Source organism: Balaenoptera borealis (genome assembly GCF_965194805.1).
Source record: "Balaenoptera borealis genome assembly, chromosome: 1".
Classification (NCBI taxonomy): domain Eukaryota; kingdom Metazoa; phylum Chordata; class Mammalia; order Artiodactyla; family Balaenopteridae; genus Balaenoptera; species Balaenoptera borealis.
In genome coordinates this window covers 62,191,966-62,215,128 of record NC_138860.1, presented here as the reverse complement: position 1 = coordinate 62,215,128, position 23,163 = coordinate 62,191,966, and the positions used below count along the sequence as shown (strand labels likewise).

Here is a 23,163-nt window from a genome sequence, read left to right as displayed (position 1 = left end):
GTGCAGGCGGTGAGGCTTTAAAGCACTACAAAAAATATAACAAGTCAGAACACTGGATTTGGCAATGATTTCTTGGATATGACACCAAAGGCACAGGCACAAAAGAAAAAACTGACAAACTGGACTTCATGAAAATTTTTAAAATTTGTGCATCAAAAGATACCATGAAGAGTAGAAAAGCAACCCACAGATTGAGAGGAAATATTTGCAAATCATATATATGACTAGAAATTAGTGTTCAGAATATATTGAGAACTCCTAAAATTCAACAACAACAACAACAAAAAACAACCCACATCCGGGCTTCCCTGGTGGCGCAGTGGTTGAGAATCCGCCTGTCAATGCAGGGGACATGGGTTCGAGCCCAGGTCTGGGAAGATCCCACATGCCGCGGAGCAACCAGGCCTGTGAGCCACGACTACTGAGCCTGCGCGTCTGGAGCCCGTGCTCCGCAACAAGAGAGGCCGCGATAGTGAGAGGCCCGCGCACCGCGATGAAGAGTGGCCCCTGCTCGCCAGAACTAGAGAAAGCCCTCGCACAGAAACGAAGACCGAACACAGCCAAAAATAAATAAATACATTTATAAAAAAAAAAAAAAAAAAAACCCACATCCAAAAAAGATATACAAATGGCCAATAAGTGCATGAAAAGATGCCCAACATCAATGATGATTAGGAAAAGTAAATCAAAACTACAATGAGATACCACCTCAAACTCATTAGGATGGCTACTGTCCAAAACAAAAACCAAAACCCAGAAAATAATAAGTGTTGGTGAAGATGTGGAGAAACTGGTACCCTTGTACACTGTTGGTGGGAATGTAGAATAGTACAGCCATTGTGGAAAACAGTACAGCAGTTTCTCAAAAAATTAAACATAGAACTATCATATGATCCAGCAATTCCGCTTCTCGTTATATACCCAAAATAATTGACAGCAAGATCTCAAAGAGCTATTTGTACACCATGTTCATAGTGGCATTATTCACAGTAGCTAAAACATGAAAGCCACCCAAGGGTGCATTGACTGATGAACTGATAAGCAAACTATGGTATATCCACATAAAAGAATATTATTCAGCCTTAAAAAGGAAGGAAATTCTGACATATGCTACAACATGGATGAACTTTGAGGATATTATGTGAAAGTGAAATAAGCCAGCCACAAAAAGACAAATATTGTATGATTCTATTTATATGAGGTACTTACAAGTAGTCAAAATCATAGAGATGGAAAGTTGAATGGTGGTTGCCAGGGCCTGGTGGGAGGGGGACAGGGGGAGCTGTTTAATGGGTTTAGTTTCGCAAGGTGAAAAGAATTCTGGAGATGCATGGTGGTAATGATTGCACCATATAAGTGTGTTAATACCACTGAACTGTGTGCTTAAAAATGGCTCAGGTGGTAAATTTTATGTTAGATATATTTTACAGCAATTAAAAAAAAGTTGGAAAAATATACCAGGGTACCTTCTCTTTACCTTCTCTCCCCACAGGGTTTGGAGAGTCATGAAATGAGGGAAGTCAGCTGACTTCACGGCATCTCACCCGCTGATGAAGAAGAGAAGAACCTCAGACGGCACGTAGAGTAACCTTTTCCTGCGTCGGATGAGGAAACACAGGCTGCGTCCGCCCTGGATTATTCCTCACTAGGGACTAGTCCGGCAGTGACTTCCAAGGTAAACCCACTGAGTAAAATGATTCATCGCGCTGCACTGTCCCCAGATGACATGGTAAAGGAAAACTCAACTTTCTGCTCATCAAACTCAGCTGGTGCAGTTTTTGTCGTAGAATGTGAGGAACACTCAGTACTAAGCCAAGCTGGACTGTTTGTTGACTTTTTTTCAAAGGGCCACTGGCCTCTCTCCCAGGCCTCCCCCAGCGACACTGAAAGCGGCCATCACTGCCCTTGTGTTTCCCGGTGAACACCGATGGGGAGGGGCCACTTCGGCCTCCCAGAAAACCCACAAAATACCGGCTGAAGTCATGATGAAGACAACTCACTCAGGGGAGAGTCTTAAGCCCCAATAGAAAAGCTCTTTAGGGAAAGGGAAAGAAAGCAGTGGCGGGCTGACCACAGCTCTCTGGGGAGGCCTTAGCAGCCTGAAGGTCGGGCAGGATCTCACTACAGAAATAGCTTTCCCAGCTGCACGCAAGGCAGTTAACTTTCCTTTGCCAGCCACTGGATACCCAGCCTGGACCACGCTACTCCCCTGGGTGGGAGAAGAGCAGAAACGCCAGCTTTCCCAGGGCAGGCTCAGAAAAGCCTCCACCTCCAAAGACACTGGCCCATGGCCAGCCTGCCTGGAACTGGGATCCCAGCAAATCCCAAAGGCAAAGCTGGGTTGGACCAGGTCAGACCTGCCCTAGGCTGTTCTACGTCTACCTGGCGCTGATGCCAGAAGTGGCTGTGGTGATTCACGGGGCAACTGGACCAAGGGTCTGGTTAGGAGGCCGTGCTCAGGCAGAGAAGCCAGTGCCATTCCCTGGAGCTCCCAACTGGCTACTCAACATCTCCACTTGGATGGCATAGGCACCACAAGCCTAACATGTCCAAAACCAGACTTCAAGTCCTTTGCCTCTCAAACCTGCTCTTCCCGTATCTCTTCATCTTGTGTTACGGTACCCCCATCCTTCCAGTTGCTCAGACCCTAACTTTGGAGTCACTCCTGACTCCTCACTTGCTCTCACATCCCCTATCTAGTCCATTAGCAAATCTACTGGCTCTGCTTTTGAAATGTGTCTAGAATTCAACTATGTCTTACTATCTCTGCTACCATCACTGTGGTCCAGGCTACATTATGTCTTCTCTGGGTCATTAGAATAGCTTTCTCACTAGTCTACCTGCATCTGCCATTGCCCCCCTCCTCAACGCATCAACCAGAGTGAGCTGGTTAAAACAGAGGTCAAAACACATGAACAAGTCACTGCTTCACTCAAAACCCCAAAAGGATTCTCATGTCACTCAGAATAAGCCCTGCAGCTTCCTACACGATCTGGCTCTCCATTACTGGTCCAACTTATAATAAAAATTACCTTTTTACTGCCATTCCGATGACACTGGCCTCCTCACTATTTCTCAAACGCATCAAGCATGTGTCTACCTCAGGGCCTTTGCACTTGCTGTTTCCTATGCCTAGAACGGCTTTACCTCACATATCTTCGTAGGTTTCTCTCTCATTTCCTTTAGGCCTTAATTTATATCACCTTTTCAGCAAAGCCTTCCCAGTTCACACTACCTAACATTTTATACCCCATACTTCATGGACCCATTCCCTTTTTTATTTTTTCTCTTTAGTGCATATGTGTGTACTTATTTATCTTGTTAATGTCTTTCCCTTTCACTGGACTGTAGGCTCCCTGAAATTGAGAAATTTGGGGCCTGTAAATTTTGGGGTCAGCATTTAGAACAGTGCCTGGCAAACAGTAGGTGCCCAATATTTGTGATAAATAAGTGAATATATGTATAAAAAATGGGACACTGAACATCTTGGCACACTAGGCATTTCTTGCCTTCAGAGAATTATTTTTGCAGATGTAGCAAACTATTAAACTAATAAACTATTAAACTATTCATTATCCAGTCAATATCCATTCTCCCCTTTCCCCTATCAACAGACCCCTGACTTGATGTGGGACATCAAATGCACCTACAAAAATAAACTCACTTGCACAGAGCTTGGGTGGCCATTAGATCCAGTTCCAGTCAACAGAAGTCTACAAGGTGGCAGAAACCTATCCATTTCCTGACAAAAAGACACAGACTCAAGCTGTGGCTTCTGCCCTTTTCCCTCTCCCCTTTCTCCTGACTAGAACTCAAACCCAGTGCTTGAAGGTGAAGCAGCCATCTTTCGACCATGTGGCTGGGTGTCCTATGCAACGCAGAGCAGAAAGACTAAAGTAGTCCAGATCACCTACTGAGTTGTAAAGCCACTGTGCCCAGCCACGGCTAGTCAACCCCTTACTGGTTAAGTCCTTGGAGTAGGGTTTCCTTTACATGCTGTGAAAGCTATCCTAACTTGACACTTAGGTCAAAGGTGAGAAGAGATGCTGAGGAAGGCCAACCGGGCTGTGCATAATTATTATGGTGCAAAAAAAAATTGCTGGTACGGATTGGTGCTATAGGGTCTCCATTTATCCACCCATCCCCTTCTCCCATCTACCCCTGCTGCATTCCCCTTGACCCTAAGGTGCAAACAACCCCATAACCCTAACTTGTTCACCCTTTTCCATGATAACTCTATATACAATCAAAGATTCTAATCATTAGAAAGAGAGGGCCTCCATAAAAAAAGAATGAAACATTGCCATTTGCAGCAACACGGATGGACACAGAGATGATCATACTGAGCGAAGTAAGCCAGACAGAAAAAGACAACTATTATATGATATCACTTACATGTGGAATCTAAAAAAAAATAATACAAATGAACTTATTTATAGAACAGACTCACAGATATAGAAAACAAACTTATGGTTACCAAAGGGGAAAGAGGAGGGGAGGGATAAATTAGGAGTATGGGATTAACAAATACACACCACTATATATAAAATAAACAGCAAGGATTTACTGTATAGCATAGGGAACTATATTCAATATCTTGTAATAACCTATAATGGAAAAGAATTTGAATATACATATATTGATATATGTATAACTGAATCACTTTGCTGTATATCTGAAACTAACACAATATTATAAATCAACTACACTTCAATTTAAAAAAAAAAGAAAAAGAGAGGGCCTCCAGTAACAACTTCCCCTCCAAAACTGCAGTAAAACCCAAGCTAATCCTTCGAAATGCCTCATTCTGGACAGGCGAGTTTTATGAATTGGTGGGGCTTTATCACCTTAAAACATCAAAACTTTTTGTTTCAAGCCTTTAGGCAAAATTCATGAATATCCATCATACGTTTCCCTATATTTTAAAACAAAGTATACAGAACATAACGATTTTCATGATGACTTAAGGTCATTAAATGCCAAGATAAATGAAATTTTGACCTTACAGATCAGTGCTAATGTAATTGCTTTCATTTAAAATCTTAGAGAAGACTGTTCAGCTTCCCACTCAGCTGGTGGGTTATCACTGTGAGACTTTATTACATGATTTGAAACACAGTGATTCCCTCAAGTTGGATAAGGGTAACATTATTTCCTATTGTACCAAGTGTGCCTTGCATATTGTTTCTTTTTGAAACTTTCTCTGCAACTTGTTTCAACCTTTGGTGGCCCTTTTCCCTATACAGAGTATATTTACTCTGTTTACTCTGTAGTTTTCCTTGCCAAGCTAAGGAAAGGTCTATGTAAAGTAGGGGCTGATATCCTGAGGGGGGGCTTCAGTGCAAAGTTCTCCAGGTATGGCTTCTTTCATACAGATGTCATCTCCTCCTGCACCTTTGGGGAGGGCTGATTTTCTACTTCTCAGCACTCTGCCAGATAAGTGACACGCTAACTGTATTTATACGGCTCAAGTGAGTAACTGTGGCATTTTCCAGAAAAACAACGACCCTTGAAACAGCTCAGAGCTCTCCATTTAACTTTAATATTTTTTTAAGTGGTAAGAGGAAAACTGCGAATTTAAAAGCAAGATTGTCGACTCCTATTGGATTTTATACCACCAGAAAGATATGTAAGTGCAGACAAATATGTTATATACTGAAGGACTGACATTAGAATTTTCCAAAAGGCTAAGTCTAAAAAATATGAATTTTGAAGAGACTATAGCTATATTTGCAGAAGATATTTGCACAGGCTTGCATAACAAGGTAGAGTATTACTATTTCTCAGCTACCTTGCTTCCCTCTTATTTTTATTTCCTCTATAAACTATCCTATCACACAACCTCTAAGTCAGGCATTCCCAAACTCCAGTTGGCAGTTACTGTTTGTAGACCAAATAAATGATGTCTCACACATATGTGAACTATTATTCTTCAGATGTCTATATATGCTGTAGTGGTCAATAAAATTTGAATTCATTTTTTACATTGTTATTGATTCACAGCAGCTTTCTGTAATTAAGCACTTTCTTTTCTCCAACTGAAGTGATACTGAAAGGGCAGGTGGACCCACATAGCCTGGCAGAGCTTGGAGACCACTATCATAAGCCCAGGCCACCTACCCCCTTGTTGACACTTATATGAATAACATCTGGCTGCAGGTCCTTACATCTACCTTAAGAGCAAAAGTCTCAAGAAGCCTTTCTGGAACATTCCATCCCCACAATGACCCTGACCACACCTTACATCTAGTTCTTCTTTTATATTATCTTTTCAGACACGCATGTCTTAGCACAAGTTTTTATTTTAGGTGAGGATGCTTTCCCCTGCAGATGGATTATAAATTCTTCCTCAGTTTCCCCTTTGAATTCCCAACAGCACTTTGCATGTGGGAGAAAATAAATATTTTATATTCCTCCTACTCATTAATATCTACTTTGATCTGATAGTCAATAGAAAGAACATGTTTTTCGGAATCTGGACTGAACCTAGGTTTGAATTTCATGTGACTGTGTATGTCCTAACCTCCCTGAGCCTCAATTTCTCCGAGAGGAACAAGAGAGTGGAATGAACCTATTTCATATAATTATCAAGGGGAATACATGAATTAACATATGTGAAAGCAGCTAGTGGAGTGGCTGTCGGGAGATAAACTCAAAAACTGTTTAAGAAAGTTATTTAAGACATGGAAAGAAAACTCAATTCTCTTTTCCCCTTCAAATTTTAATTAAAACCAAAGAGGTTTCATTTGACCACTTAAGTGGATAAAACAGAGGAGAGAAAAGCTGCATTGCAAGAGACTGCAAAATGGAAGCATCTTTGACTCCACTCAGGGGCTCGGGGCCTGAGAGCTCCGTCACCGCAGAAAAGCGCTGAGCTCAGAACTGTGCTGCTCGGTAACCAATAAGGCAGGTGCTCGCTGCCTGAGAAACGTGACCAGCTGACTGAGAAACGTGCAATTTCAATTTACCTCCATCTGCGATGAGGGGAACTGACCTTCCATGCCCACAGCCCCTACCCTGAAAGAGCAAATCTCATTCTTTAAACCTAGAGAGGGAATCAGGATGGCTGGGAGGGTCTGAAAATGTCCAATCAGAAGACTCTAGATAACAATCAGACTCAGTCACTACCCCAGTATCCTCCATCAGTGGTTATTGCCCCCACTCCCACCTCAAGGGACATCTGGCAGTTTCTGGAGACATCTTTGGTTGTCACATCTCAGGGGACGCTACTGGCATCTAAGGCCAAGGATGCTGCTAAACGTCCCATAATGCACAGGGCAGCCTCCCGCTCACCCCCAGCAAAGAATTACGCAGCCCACTGTGTCAGTGGTGCTGAGGTTGAGAAATCCTGTTCTATAGGAGTAATTGGGTTCATTCCATGTTTTACTATTTATCCTTAATAAACAGATCAAGAAGAATAAAACAACTCCCTCCATAAACAAATTCACACAGATGCTCCAAGGAGACAAGAAGAGACAGAAGCTATGCTGAGACGATTACTTCTATCACAAGATAAACAATGATTACTATGCTAATTGGTTTTACCCTTAATTATCTGTTTTACTCATTATCCTCATAGAGCCCAGCAAACTAATTAAGCGCATATTGCTAAAATTGAGAATAATATTTTTAAATGGTTTAAAGTGGTACTCCTTCTCAATACATTTTTTTTCTGATGACCGTGTCTGAGACAGATGCCATCATATACAGCCCTGAAGAATAGGGGATGTCCCCTCCCTCCCTTAACACATTGCCACTCGTTCCTGGACACTCTTAACTTCCCCCTTCTCATTCCTCACTCAGCTACCCCCAAAAAATGTTTAATGAATACCTATTTGGTCCCAAGCTCCACTTTGCAGCTGGGACACAGCACTGAACAAGACGCCAAAATCTCTCCTCTCCTGCAGCTTACGTTCAGGGTGCAGGGGACATAGACAGCAAACAAATGAATAATAAATAGTAGAAACTTGTGGTTATAAGATTAATACTAGGGATGTAATGTCCAACATAATAAATGTAATTAACACAGCCATATGAAAATTGTTGAGAGTAAATCCTAAGAGTTTTCATCGCAAAGAAAAACTTTTTCTATTTCTTTATTTTGAATCATATGAGATGGTGGATGTTCACTAAACTTGTGATAATTATTTCATGACGCGTGTTAGTCAAATCATGATGCTGTACACCTTAAACTTGTACAGTGCTGTATGTCAATTGCATCTCAAGCAATCTGGAAAAAATATGAAAAGAAAGAAAGAATTTGATAAAATTTAAAATCTAAAAAAACAGACAATAAATAGGTAAAATAATTCCAGAGAGTGGTGCTTGCTATGAAGATAAGTAAAACAGGGTAAAGAGGTGGGGGGAATGGGTGGGTGGGCTGGGAGTGAGGAGTCAGCAAAGTCTCTCCAAGGAGCTGACATTTGAGACCAAAAATGATGCAAGGGAATTTCAGGCCAGGGGAAGAGCCCTCGCAAAGGCCCTGAGCCAGAATGAGTTCGGCATGTCCAGGGAATAGCAATGAAGCTGGAGAGGAGTGAGGGAAGAGGAGAATGGCAGACATGGAGACGGTGAGGGGCTGGATTATGCAGGGTGCTGTGGGCCGTGGTGAGGAGGGTGGATTAGACTCCACGTGGGATCGGAGGCCCCCGGAGTGATGCATCTGACTCATGTTTTAGAAGGGTTACTCTGCTCCTGGGTGAAGAAGGAACTGCAGGGATCAAGCATGGAGACGGAGACAGAGACACCAATCAGGAGACTGCTGCTACAGCCCAGGTGAGAGATGAAGGCTTGGACCAGGGCTGTGGTAATAGAGATGGTGAGAGGGGATCAAGTTCATTAATCCCCAACATTTGAGAGCTAAACGAGGCCTTAGAAGTAACTCATTCTAATTGTGTTATTTTACAGATGATGAAACTTGAAGGTCCAAAGAGGTGAAGTGAGTTACACAGAGTCATACACCTAATTACTGACAAACCCCAGTTTCCTGACTGCCATCACGACACCTCTGCCCTTACCTGGCCATCCCCAGGCCTGGGTGGGGAATGCAGAATACATGTAGGAATATGAACCCTCTAGAAAGTAGTCCCAGTCAAGTCTAAAATAAATGACTACCTATGCTGAGGGCAAGGTCACCAATGACCTCCTAGCCGAATCCAACGGGTCCTTCCTTGGGGTCTCTCCAGCATCTGACACCTTTGACAACTTTCCTTTTTTCCTGAGACTCCCTCTTCCCTTGGCTCCCCTGACCCGGCTCTCTCCTGCCTCTCCCCGCTTTGTTCCCTACCAGCCTTACATCTACCTGGAATCATCCTGTCCTCTAAGTGTTACTGTTTCCCAAGATGCCATCTGGGGCACTACTTCTTCCTTTCTCATCTGCAGAGGAAATTAACTGTTTACTTCCCTTCCTTCTCTTCCCCTTGCTCTGCAGTTGCCCCTGAGTTTCCTCTGAGAAGTCATCCTTTTCCTCCTCTGAGTTCATGTGCCTTCATGGATGTGACACACCATCGACACCTGGCCAAGAGCACATTCCAAGTCCCTCTGACCAAATCAGTTTATGAGACGTAACAGGACCGCTGCTGGGATAACTGGGAGAAAGACAGCTTCCCCCCTCCATTGGATCTGAACCTGCAGCTTCGCCTAGCCATCACGAGAGGAGAGCATGAGACAAGGGGAGGTAAGAAAACAAGTCCTGATGAATCATTTGAACCCTGAACCCATGCCTGAAGCCCAATACACTCTTGAGCTTTTTAGTGATATGAACCAATAACTTTCCTTTTTGCTTATGCTAATTTGAACTGGATTTTCTACCACTTGCAGAAGAAGAGTCCTATTCGATACCTCATCTCTCTCTTTGTGTGCTCCCTCTCTGTACTCACCAAAACAATGATGACTCCAAAATCTCCATCTATAGCCTAGACAACTCTTGGGGGCTCCAGATTCATATCCACCCACCTAGTAGATGTTTTCCCCCATATGTCACACCCAGGCACCTCAGATATAACGTGTGCAAAATGGAATTCATCATCTCTGCTTCTATCATCTCAATATACTATTCTTCATGTTTTTCTCTACCCTAGAAAAAAAATCACCACCCACCCAAATCACTCAAGACAGAACCTAGGACATCCTAGACCACTCTTGTCAGATAATCCTGATGGGGCTAAGGCTATGAATGACACTTTCTGTGTGACCTTGGGTACAGTAATGGACATACCTGAGCTTTGGATTATCATACAGCATTGCTAGGATTCAATGAGATAATGTATGTAAAGCAATAAATGTTGGTTGGTTCCATTCCCTATCACAGACATCTAGTGCACCACTAAATCCTAACTCAAAACTTCATCCTCACTGCCATTACCCCAGCTCAGAGCCTGACCATCTTTCCCCTGAATGACAATCAGATGTTTCTATCTCATCTTCTTGTCTTTGATCTCACCCTCACTCCAATTTGTCCTCCCCACTGCTACAAGACTGATCATCCCCTACACAAACCTGGCCATGCCATATCATTCTTTGGCATCTGCAGAATCTATTCATTTACAGGACTCTCCACTTCAGCTATACTGAATAAATCACAGTTCTCCAAGTATGCACTGCTGTTCTCCAATTCCATGACTTTGTACCTGACAATGATTCCATTGTCCAGAATGCCCTCTCTCTCTCTATTCTCCCACCTGGAGAAGAGCTCATCCTTAAGACTTGGTGAAAAAAGTCACTATAAAAATGGAAGGAAATAAACATGCTACACTGGCTAAAGAGGCTCACCAGCAAATTCAAACCTTGACCTCCCCAGTGTCAGAAAGGAGGGAAACTGAAGAAAAGTAAAAGATATAATTTTAAATATTTTTAGATGAAAAAAGCAAAGTAGGAATGGAGAGGAAAGAGAAAATTTAGGAAAATTTAATTTTGAGATAGGAGAGGACTTCCTAAATAAAACAGAAAACTTGAAGCCATAGAGAAAAGTCTTACAGATTTAACCACATAAAAATTAAACACTTCTGCACAATCAAAGGTACAATAAGCAAAGCTGGGAAGACAAAAAAGGCAAGATATTTGATTTATTAACAAGAAAAGGATTAAAATCCAAAATTTAGAAAAAGCCTCAAAAATTGATGAAATCACCAACAATTCAATGGAAAAATTGTTAAAGGATTTGTTGAGCAATTTGAGGGAGTGTAAATCCATTAAGCTTTTTATGTTGTTGTTGTTTTAAGGGTAGACCTGGAAGAATCTATCAGCACTTAAAGTGCACATAACTTTGATATTGAATGGTCTCCAAGATATAGGTTAAATTTTTTTAATTCCATAAGCAGAATGGGGTATTTAGCATACTACCATATTTAATTTTTAGGGGAAGAAAACAGAAGATACATTTAATTGGCCTATAGATTCATGGACTGTCTCTAGAAGAACACACAAAAACTGGCAAAATTAGTTGTACCCAAAAAGGGAAACAGAGGGCTAGGGTAGGAGGGAGGTGTTACCTTTTATAGCCTTTGAATGTCATTCTTTATGCATACTACCTATCTCCAAACAAGTAAACCTTGTTTACTTGTAAACAAGTAAGTAATTAAACAAATTCAATCTCTTTTTCTGCACAGTCTCCAGATCCCAATACACAAAGGGAATTCTGCTTAAATAAATGTTTAAAATATACATTCCCTTTGACCCACCAACTCCACTTCTAAGAGTAACTTTTATCCAAATATACTCTACAAGTACACAGAGACTTATGTACAAGGATGTTCACTACAGAATTGTTTATAATAGATGAAGTTGGAAACAACCTAAAAGTCCCTCAGTAGGAGAATGTTTAAATGAGTTACAGTGAATCTGTACTATGAAATACAACGTAGCCATTAAAAAGAATGACGTGTATCTATGATATTGATATTGGAAGACATCCAAGTCTTACTGTTAATTCAAAAAAGTAAGTCACAGAGCATATAATTATATATGATCCCCGTTTATGTATTTTTAAAGGTATATCCAGTATACTAAGGTTGGTCCTAAAGTTGGAAATGCAAATAATATTTTTATCATGTTTTACAATATAATATCAATAAACTATATATTATGTATTCATATTCACCTGTATTTCCAGACTTGGTGAGCATTTATTTCTGCATTGAAAAAGACATAGAAAATAATACATGTACAGTGGTTACCTTTCAGATGGAGAGAGGGAGTTGAGGTGAGGTAGAGGGAACTTTATTTTCCTATAGATTTTTATATTTTAAAAATCTTTTATAATAACTATACTTTTGAAAAATTACTACATTCCTGGCATGCTTTCCATTATTTATCCAAGGTCACAGGTTTGTAAGTGGCAGGGCTGGGTGCAGGCTAGCTGACTTCAGACTGTGCTCTTAATACGGTGTGGTCTTACCTGTTACTTGAGTATAAATCAAACACAAACCCAAATCAAATGCACCTCCAGGTTTTACCTCTGGCCACACTGAAAACTCCTTCCTTTACGCTCCCATCGTTCCCTGAACATATCTGCCATGAATGCCATCCTCTGCCCTGCTGTGCACATAAACTGGCCAGCGAAACAGATAACAACCAGTGTGAGCACTCTCTTGGTGTAGGACTAGAATCACAGATGAGATTAGTACTGGCTGAACGAATGAAGTACTGAGTCATCAGGTCAATCCTTCTTCCAAACTCCAGGTAGCACAGAGCGCTATCTCCAACTTGGGTGATGTTTTTTGCTCTCCAAGAAAAACAGCAAGAAGACACCACTTCTCCCCTCCAGTCATGCGTTACTGCATCTCAGGACAGCAAGTACTTCCTAAGGTTGCAAGCTGGCAGTCTGCAGGTCACAACCAGCCCGAACACATAATTTGGTTACCTGGCACATTTCGAAAAATGTTTTGAATTAGTTGCCAACTTTACAAACATGAAGCTCTCTTCCATGAAAGTTTGCACCTTCCCCCCAAATTCAGATCAAGCAGTGTGCTGGAACCTTGTCCCACCTGCTCCTGTCTCTTTATGGGAAGGCATGCTCTACACACAGCCCCCCCCCCGGCCGCACAGCCCTCCTCCTGCACGCAGGCTTCCTGACGGGCCCCAGCAGCAGAGTTTACATCACAGAACTGTATCTCCTTTGGCTGACGTTTAGATCAGTTCCAGCTCAGCCCATTCCGTCCTCCACAGAACCCAAACAACGAACGCTGCCCCTCTGATCACGCGGCCAGGCCTCCTTTCTGACCCCCGCTGCACAGGGCTGCGACACAAAGAGCATGATTTGACTACCTGAGGCTTGGACTGAGTTTCTAAATGCCAAGCAGGCCTCCTTGGGAAAAGTTTCTATTCTTCCCGTCACGGCCTGGAGCCATAGGGCAAAAGAACATCCTGAGCTCCAGGAGCCACCTGTGTGATGGAGCCCACGTGAAAAGCACTGCCAAGTCAAAAGACCTGAGTTCAGTCTGGGCTCCTTCCTTGCTGAGCAGAGCACTTCTCTCTTGAGTCTCAGTTTCCTCACCTGTAAAACCAGCTAACGCCATTTCACAGGGCTCTTACGTGAATGACATTTTAAAGTGTATATAAAAGTGCTTGGAAGCATCTTCGAAGTATAAAATGAGTGTAGACTAAGACAGGAAAAGAGGGGCACTGTGGAAGAAGTGACTGAAATGGGTGGTTGGATCCCAGTAAAAGAGAGCCGGATGAAGAACCCCTGTCTGTACGATCTGAGGTACCTCCCACCTCCTCTCTCTGCTTTGGGGGCCTGGGAAAGGCCTTTCCTAACCTGTCTCGGTGGCCGCAGTAAGAGGGATTATGAGGGAAAGCCACCTAGTATTTCCCGATGCAGTAGCTCTCGGAAGCTCATTTCCAGGTCCAGGTCACTGGGGAAGAAGAGGCTAGGCGGAATCTGCGCTGGCTGGACGGGGAGGGGGCACGGTGATGCCCATTCCACCACCACCCCCCAGCCCCCCTCCCTCGCCTGGTGTTATCATTATCCCAATTGGATACATCAAGGAGCTGAAGTCCTTTCCCTCCAAAACCACACCACCTTCACAGGCAGGAGGATCAAATGACCTGCTCTAGAAAGCACTTTGCAAAACAGACGAAAGGTACAATAAAAAACAAAAATAGTCTCAAAGATGTGAGATAAAGTGATGCCAACACACCACTGTGTGGTTACTGGAGAGCAGACCCTTCTGAAGCGCCCCAGAGCACCCCAGTTAACCAACAGACAATTCTCATCCCACAAGCCTCTGTCAAAACGTTGCACAGCAGTTAAGCTCTGGCCCAGAAGGCGGGCCAAGTGCCCCCAAAGCTAAACGAATCTCAAGACCTGAGGAATAGAGACGCCTACCCGGCGGCGCCAAGGTGGGCCGAGCGACTTCTGGGCGCATCTTCCGCCCTGCTCGAGAGACAGCGCCCTGAGCCCCGACAGAGACGATGTAGCTCACCTGGTCCTCACGGATTTCAGCTGAGGGTCGAGGCCGCTTTGCCCCACACACCTGTCCCGGAGCGGGTCACAAAGCCCCTCGGCCCGAGGGGGCACGACCCCTATCAGCCGGGTCGCGGGCCCGCACGGAGGTCTTCCCTTTCCGGGGGTCTCAGAATGGGGCTTCGGGCGGCGCCGGAAAAGGGGGGCGGGCTAGTGGGAAGGGCCTCTCAGAAGCCCCTGGCCGCAGGGGAGGGGCGCGCCCCCAAGATCTTCCCACAAAGAGCCCCGGCTCCCCGAAGCAAGGCGGAGTGCGCCCGGGAGGACAGTCCCCTACCTCCAAGGGGGCGCGCAGAGAAGCAATGCGCCGTGGGGGCGGGGAGGCGTGGGGGAAGGGGGCGCAGAGACCCCGCCGGGCCTGCGCCCTCGCGCCCGGCACAATGAACTCGGCCACGCTCCAGCCCTGCCAGCGCCCCCCTCCCCGCCCGCCCCCGCCGGTGCTCACCCGGGAGCCGACGCCGCGGCAGCTCAGGGCCGCGCCTGGCCGCCTCCCCGCCTCGGCCGCCGCCGCCGCTTCCTTCCTCCCGGCCGCGCTCGGGGACCGGAGGTTTCGGGTTTCACCCCGCCGAGCCCCGCTTCGCTCCTCCCGCCGCCCCGCCACTAGCACGCGGACCCTGCCCGGGCGCAGGCCAAGTAACTTTGCGGCGCTCGCGCCCCTCCTCCGCCCGCGCCGCCCGCCCCTCCTCCGCCGTCCCGGCCCCTCCGCCCGCTGGCCACCCCAGTCCCCCCGCGCCCCGCACCGCCCCACCCGAGCCCCGCGCGCCGCCTCTCCTCCCCGCCCGGGCGCCGCCGCTTCCCATCCCTCACGCCCCTTCCTTCGCGTCTGCCCTCCCTCCCGGCCACTTTTCCATTTCTTCCCACGATCGGCCTCAGCTGCGGCTCTTTGTCTCGCCCCTACCCTCTCGGCTCGCACCACTTCTCTCCCGTAAACCTTTGTGGTCCCTCCTCGGGCCTTCCCCGATCCCGTTCCTCCGTCCCAGTTCCAGCCGTTCGGACGTCCCCTTTTCCATTTGCCTCTCCATCACACTTATACTTTCGGATTCTTCCCGTAGGCTCCGCACAGTCCCGTTCTCCTCCTCCAATCTCGCCGTGGACTCCTTCTGGCATTGCCTTTCCTGCTCACCTTTCATTCACGTAGCCAACGTGCCTGAGCGCCTGCCTGGTGCCAGGCAGTGTCCTGCGCCCTGGGAATATCACAGTGAATCAACCCGCGAAGCCAGCCTTTGAGGAACCCACAGCCCCTGGGAGTGGGAGGGTGGATGTAAACAGATCTTTACGATGCTACTCTACTCTCCCTCTGAGCCAAAAGGCTGGGGAGCCGTAATTACAATACACAAACCAGGGTGCTGCCAGTTCAGAGGACAGAACACTTCCTTCCCAGATTGGTTTTTTTTTCCCCCCTTCCTCACTACCCACGTTCTATACCATCCCTAGCCTCCTGCGTTTTCTGTGCAGCAGCCTCAATAAGGGGACAAAAAGTTGAAGCAAACAATAGAATTGCTTTAAAAACAGAGGGAGAGAAATGGGGCAGCAAAAGAATCGGGTAAGAAGTTATAAAGCCCAGTTCACCGAACTCCAGCAAAAACTGATGCTATGCCCAGAGCAGGATTCAAGTTCCTCTGAAATCCATCTGCTTTGATAAATGCATTAGTTATTCCCTTGTCTACAGATTGGCACTGTGGGAGCTGCTTCCTTATTATTATTAGGACCCTGAGGTACCATTTAGAATGATAATTTACTATCTAGCACCTGCCAAACACCCAGCTTGTCTTCAGGGACAAATGGGATAATGGGGACACAAAAAGTAAATGGATGCCTTAATATTCCTATGGGACAGATGCTCTATTTGGTCAAAAGCTGGAAACTGAAACTCCTCTCAGATTCTAGGTCACCAGCAAGCCAGATGTTTGAAGGAGCTTGAAGCAGTCTGTTCTAGAGCGTATTTTAGACTTTTATTCTGAAACCCCTGTTTATTTTTTTAATTTGCATTGACTCAGACACTGGCTAAGCTTTGTGACCCTGGGGGAGTTATTTAACCTTTCTGAATCTCAGCCTATTCATATATAAAATAGGCATACTCACACCTGCCTACTGTAGAGTTAAAAAGGTGAAATGAGAGAATGTAAGTAAGTCACCCAATGCCATAGAAAACTAAACCCTTTTGAAAGCTGGTATTCAAGAAAGGTCTGGTAACATATGCCATAGACTGGCATGAGAGAATGAGAATCAAAAACAATTATGGCTCTTTCAGCTCCATATCCACCCATGATGCAAGAGAGGTCCTTCCCAGACTTATTCTATTTCATTTTGAACTCTTCAATTGAAAACATTTTTTTTCTCCTGCTGCTCATTATCAAATATATTATTTATCACAAAGGCTTTTCTTCCCATAGCTCATAAGCTCAGAACTTACTGTGCATTCAAGGATAGAAATTGCTGCCAACAAATGCATTTTTTCAATTGCTCTCTTAAAATTTTTTTCTTCTTCTAAAGCTAGTCTTGAGCTGTGAGCAGTATTCAGTCAGACAGAGAAAACACAGAAAAAATATTAATTATTTTACTATATATCACTGTATAGATGATACTGTATAGATGTCATCTATACATCTATATTGCAGATGACAGTCGTGTGAAAACATGACATTGGTTTTGTGCAAGGATTAATTTTTTTAAACAAAAGATATATAATAATTTTCTTCCCCAAATCAGTTTCATAAGCCATTTCCTTTGGGGTCCCCCCTAAAGACTTCTGAACTAAGATAATGTGAGGCCTCATCCAAATGAATCCTAAATGCTGGTTGAAGAATCTACACATGATGAGACATTGTTGATATAAAATATCTTTTCAGTACAGCAGTTCACATAAAACTAGTCAAAGCAAAACTGGGAAGTATATTGCATGTTCCACATAGAATATTATTCCCTCACTCTTCACATGACAACTCAGCTTAAATGTCCTCCCTGACCAATCTAAATGACATTTTCTAACCTCTGCTCTCTCTCAGATCCCCAATATAAAATATATCCCAATTTATTATATATATGTCTTTTTTCTATGTATTTGTTTATAGTATACCTCCACTTGTAGACATAAATTCCATGATAATAGGAACCCTATCTGTTTTATTTACCATTATAGGACCAGGGCCTAACCCAATAAAACATTTAAAATATATTAATGAAAAAATAAAAATAAAGTATGTCTTCAGAGGCCTCTGGTTCCCAAACTTTGGGATATATAAGGAGCCCTTGGAGATTTCTTAGATACAACACCAAAAGCACAAGTGATTAAAGAGAAATTTGATATGTTGGATTTCATAAAAATTTAAAACTTCAGTGCTTCCTAGAACACCATCAAGAAAATGAAAAGACAACCCACAGAATGGGATAAATTGTTTGCAAATCATATATCTGATAAAGGACATGTATCCAGAATATATAAAGAACTTCTACAACTCAATAATAAAAAGGTAAACAACTCATTTTTTAAATGGCTGAAGGATCTGAACATACATTTCTCTGAAGAAGATATATAAATGGTCAATAAGCACATGAAAAGCTACTGGACACCATTAGCCATTAGGAAAGTGCATATCAAAACAACAAGCTTCCACCTTCCACCCATCAGGAGGGCTATAATGAAAAATACAATAACAAGTATTGTGGAAGATGTGGAGAAATTAGAACACTTGTACATTGCTGGTGGGAATGTCAAATGATGCAACCACTTTAGAAAACAGTTTGGCTGTTCCTCAAAATGTTAAACATAAAGTTACCGTATGACCCAGTAATTTCACTTCTAGATATCTAACCAAGAGAAATAAAAACATACACCCACACAAAAATCTGTTTATGAATGTTCATAGCAGCATTATTCATAATAGCCAAAAGGTAGAAACAACTCAAATGTCTGTCAACGGATGACTGGATAGACAAAATGTGGCCTATTCAATGGAATATTATTCAGCCATAACAAGGAACGAAGTGCTCACACATGCTACAACATGAATGAACCTTGGAAACATTATTTATGCTAAGTGAAAGAAGCTAGACACAAAAGGCCACATACTGTATGATTCCATTTATACGAAATATCTTGAATAGGTAAATCTAAAGAGAGAAAGAAAATTAGTGATTGCCTAGGGCTGGGGGTGGAGTGGTCTGCGAGTGACTGATAATGGGGTACAAGGTCTCTTTTGGAGATGATGAAAATGTTCTAACATTTGATCATGTGATAGTTACACAACTGTGAATATATTAAAAAACAGTGAATTCTACATTTTGAATGGATGAACTTTATGGTATGTAAATTATGTCTCAATAAAGCTCTTTTAAAAATCAGAAGAATCCCTTGGGAAATTTGTTAAGCTGCTGAGTTTCAGGCTGCATTCCCAGAGAGAATGACTCTTCAGGAGTTGTGGGTAGCTGCTGTTTGCTATTCAGCACGCATTCCCTCTCCTGCAGGCAGTGTACCCTTAACTTTCCTTCGGGAAACCATTGCTTCCCCCTGGGGGTCAGCCATGGCGTTTACATAGAACTGACCTCTCCTCCAGCTCCAGGGTTGGACTCTGATTCTCAGCATCTCCCATCCTTCTCGACCACATCATTGGTTCAGGGATGGAGACCAGTCAGATTGAAGCCTCAAGGACATTTTGCTGACAATGCTGGGTGGGACCAAAGCTTAGGAAACAGAGTACAGAAAGGTATGTGTTGGGGGTGAGAAATAGGAGAATTTAGGCCCTGGCTGAAGTATTTGATCCTGGATGAAGCCTTCCCTGAAGTTGATGTACCCCTGGACCCATCAGTTACAGGACCCAACAAATAATTTTTTTAAGCTCATATGGGTTTATTTCTCTGTTACTTGGAACACAAAGCATCAAACTGAGTGGTTCTCAATACGACATTTTGGAAATCTGTGGGAGCATTTGGGGGTTGTCACGATAATTAGAGGGCACTCCTGGCATTTAGTGGGTGGGGGCCAAGGATACAAGACGTCTTGAAGTATGTGGGACTGTCCTAGGCAAAAAGAACGCTGTGACTTTTGAAGGACCCACAAAAAAAACCTGTTTATCATTTTCTGAGTCTAGAATCAAACTATCTTAATCTGATCACAAAGGTGTTGTTTGCTTTGTTTTGCATGGTTCTGTTATACACCAGTTTGTTCAGGAATGCCATTACTGTGTAAACTGAGGGAAGAGTGTACTTTGATTTGTTCAGACTTCACCAAGATTTGTTCATCAGTTTGGAAAATCACTGTCACTTAAGGTATCAGATTTACCAATACAAGTTAGGTGACCAGGTCTGCATTTTTATACATCATGTTCACAGTGATCCTATCTATGACTGCAAGTGTCTGACCACTTTATAGTGTCATCTAGTAGGGTTAACATATTGAAATGAGTATAATTTTGTTGTTTATTCATTCATTCATTCAACAACTGTTTTCTGAGTACCCACAATATGCCAGGAAACAAGAAAGAAATCCCAGCCTTCGTGGAGCTGATATTTGGGTGGAGAAGACACAATAAAAAAGCAAAATATATTCTATTTTAGGTAGCGATAAGTACTAAGAAAAATAATAAAGCTGAGAAGGGAAGATGAAGTCTCAGAAGTAGGGATGGGGCTTGAATAGGGTAGTCACGGAGAACTTCCCTGAGAAGGTATCTTTTGAGAAAAGACTTGAAGGAAGTGAGGGAGTCAGCCAAGTAGGCATCTGGGGAAGAGTGTTTCTGGCATGGAGAAGAGCCAGTGCAAAGGCCCGGAGGAGGCAACATCCTCAGGTTGTTAAAGGGACAGTGAGACGAGTGTGGCTTGAGAAGCAAGAGTAAGAGGTAGAGAAATAGAATCTGAGTTCAGAGAGGAAACAGGAGGCCAGATGTCTTACAGATCCTTTGGCTTTTCTCTGGGTGAGAAAAGTTATGGATAGAAATGTGAATTAATCGCTCATTATGATTATTAACATTAAGAGTATCATTTTAAAGTTTCGAAATTCCATATGTAAGTAGATTATGTTATTATAAATTTCATTTCAGGATACTAAAAGGTTGTTATCAAATATTTGTTCTTTGTTTAAAAGGGTATGTTAGACTTGAGAATAGTTCCACTAACGAATATGGCAGGTCTGGGATGGCACTCTAGGATTCTGCATCTTGTCACATACCCCCAGGTGATTCTGATGCACATGGCCGGGACCCATTAGTTGGAGAACAAGCCTTCAAACCTCCAGCTCAGTTCTTTCTTCTTTTGTGATATCTCCTACGTAAGCAGTTTTCTCTTCTGCCTTTGCATTGTGCATGCTTCCAGAAACATGTTGGAGGAGTCTTACAAAAGAAGACATGGACACAATATGACTGATAAAATAGCTCTAGAAAACTGAAAACCAGGAAAGGAAGAGGGAGCAAGTGTTCCCACAAGCCGGTTTCTTGGGGGTGGGTTTTATTCTGGGTTGTGTCTACCTGTGAGTGAAGCCATCCATGATTCTATGGGCTGCAGACGTCACCTGCAACAGTCTCACCTTGCAACATCTGCTCTGTGTTTGTGTGTGTGTATAGGATGGAAAAAGAGAAGGCAGAAGAATCTGTCCAAAATTACTGGAGATACGGGCATTTGAAAATTTCTATAGAAAACTTTTGCTTTTAGGATGGTGGATTTTCTGTGTAAAATTGTTGGTTAAACCCAGGCAACTTTTTCTAAAGATGGTCTGTACAGAGTACACAGATAGTCAGATCTGACAAATATATATTGGGCTCCTACTATGTTCTGATGTCCCTAACTGGGCATTTTATTTGTATTATTTCATAGTCCCATTATGACTTTTGAGCTGCTAGTTGACAGAGACCTCTGTTCGTCAGATTCAAAGGTGAGAACTTCAATTCTGTAATCAGTCCTTTCTTCCACCCCCACCAGAACATTTTATGTAACTTTTCTCTGCCTCAGTATCCACGTCTGTAAACTGGGGACCATGCTTGGACTTAACTCACTAGATCCTTGTGAAGATTAAATGAAGTAACAAATGAAAATGCCACACATAGTAGGTGTTCAATAAATGCAGGTGTGTGGGTACACTTATGTGTACTTATGTGTACCCACACATACACTTACACACACTGCAATGGACTGAATGTTTGTGTTCCCCAAAATTCACATGTTGGAGCCTAACCCCCAGTATGATGGCATTCAGAGGTGGGGCCTTTGAGAGGTGATTAGGTCATGAGGATGGAGCCCTCATAAATGAGATGAGTACCCGTATAAGAAGAGATGCAAGAGATCTTGCTTCTCTCTCTCTGCCTTCCATCTTGTGAAGATACAAAAAGAGAGCCATATGCACACCAGAAAGCAGATCCTCACCAGACCCAAGATCTTCTGGCACCTCGGTCTTGGACTTCCCAGCCACTGGATAAGTACTATATAAACTGTGTTCCACCCTGCTGCCTCTGCAGCTTTGCCATGCTTCAGTCACACCTGTATCTGCAGTGTCTATCTCTGGGTGCAGTAGAACAGAGAAGCACAGATGGGGTCATCCAAAGAGCTCTGACCTTACAGTCCCAAACTAGTTTAGTAAATGGTAAAGAATGGCCTCTGGTTAATATATATAATATATAGTTTCAAAATAAATGGGCCTCCTCTAGTATGACCTTTATTAGATGGTAATATAAAAGTACTTATTTTCTTAAATTATCTGTTCATTAGTAATAGTATTTACAAATGACTTTTCTTCTTACAATTTATTTATAGGTAAAGGTAAACTGGAACAATCTCTTTGCCAAATATCTCAATTCTCAAGTTAAAATTGATGACATTTTGCTAGAATTAAACTTTAGGTAATAATCATCTCCACAGACCAATGACTTCATCATTTAAAAATATCTCAGCTATCCATGCAGTAGAATACACGAGACAAAAATAATGAAATAGATCTATCTGTGCTGACATGGGAAGCTGCCCATGATATAGGAAATTAAAAAGTTCCAGGAAATATATAAGTAGCAAGATCTCATTCTTGTAAACATATATGTGTCTGTGTGCATGTTTGCATGTGCACTAAAAAAAGTCTGGAAGAGTATATACCTGTTGACCTGAAAAATGAAACAGCGGGTTATTTTACCAGCAAAAATGGGCTTATTCAGGAATAGCAGAGAATTGCAATTCAGGACAAGCAAGCCACAGCAAAAACCACAGGGAAGTCCAACAGACAAAGGAGAGGAACGTTATTTTATAGGAAAAAAAAAAAAAAAAAAAAAAAAAGGGACTTCCTTGGTGGTCCAGTGGTAAAGAATCCGACTTACAATTCAGAGGAGGCAGGTTTGATCCCCGGTCAGGGAATCCCACATGCCGCGGCAAATAAGCCCATGTGTCTCAACTAGAGAAGAGAAAACCCACACGCCACAAGCCCGTGCACCACAACGAAGAGCCCGCGCGCGGCAACGAAAGATCCCGCATGCCTCAATGAAGATCCCGCGTGCCACAACTAAGACCCAACGCAGCCAAAAATAAATAAATAAATCTTTTTTTTTTTTTTTAAAGGAAGTTGGGAGGGGTTGTTTTGAGTGACAGTCCATTGGAGAAAAGTGAGAATTCAGAGTGATGACCGTTTCTCATTGGCTGAATTGCTGGGGTAGCTGATTTCTTAGGAGATACAATGTTCATCTTTCCCTGTTGGGACCTGTAGGTGATGATGATTTCCTGTTGATGATTCCTCTGTC

General features: G+C 43.2%; 1 protein-coding gene across 8 annotated transcripts in view; it reads right to left on the bottom strand.

Moving 5' to 3' along the window:
• GPR161 (G protein-coupled receptor 161) overlaps positions 1–22,953 on the bottom strand; it is a gene marked incomplete at its 5' end in the record, with an annotated part of 69,813 nt that extends 46,860 nt beyond the window's left edge. Inside the window, 4 exons of one of the 8 annotated variants that reach the window (XM_082360801.1) lie at positions 12,098–12,144; positions 13,110–13,234; positions 14,424–14,474; positions 14,907–15,121. In XM_082360801.1, the coding sequence (XP_082216927.1) occupies positions 12,098–12,122 (25 nt within the window). The other 7 variants (XM_082360800.1, XM_082360804.1, XM_082360802.1 and 4 more) reach the window with 7 other exon arrangements.
• Between the last annotated feature and the right edge of the window lie 210 nt (positions 22,954–23,163).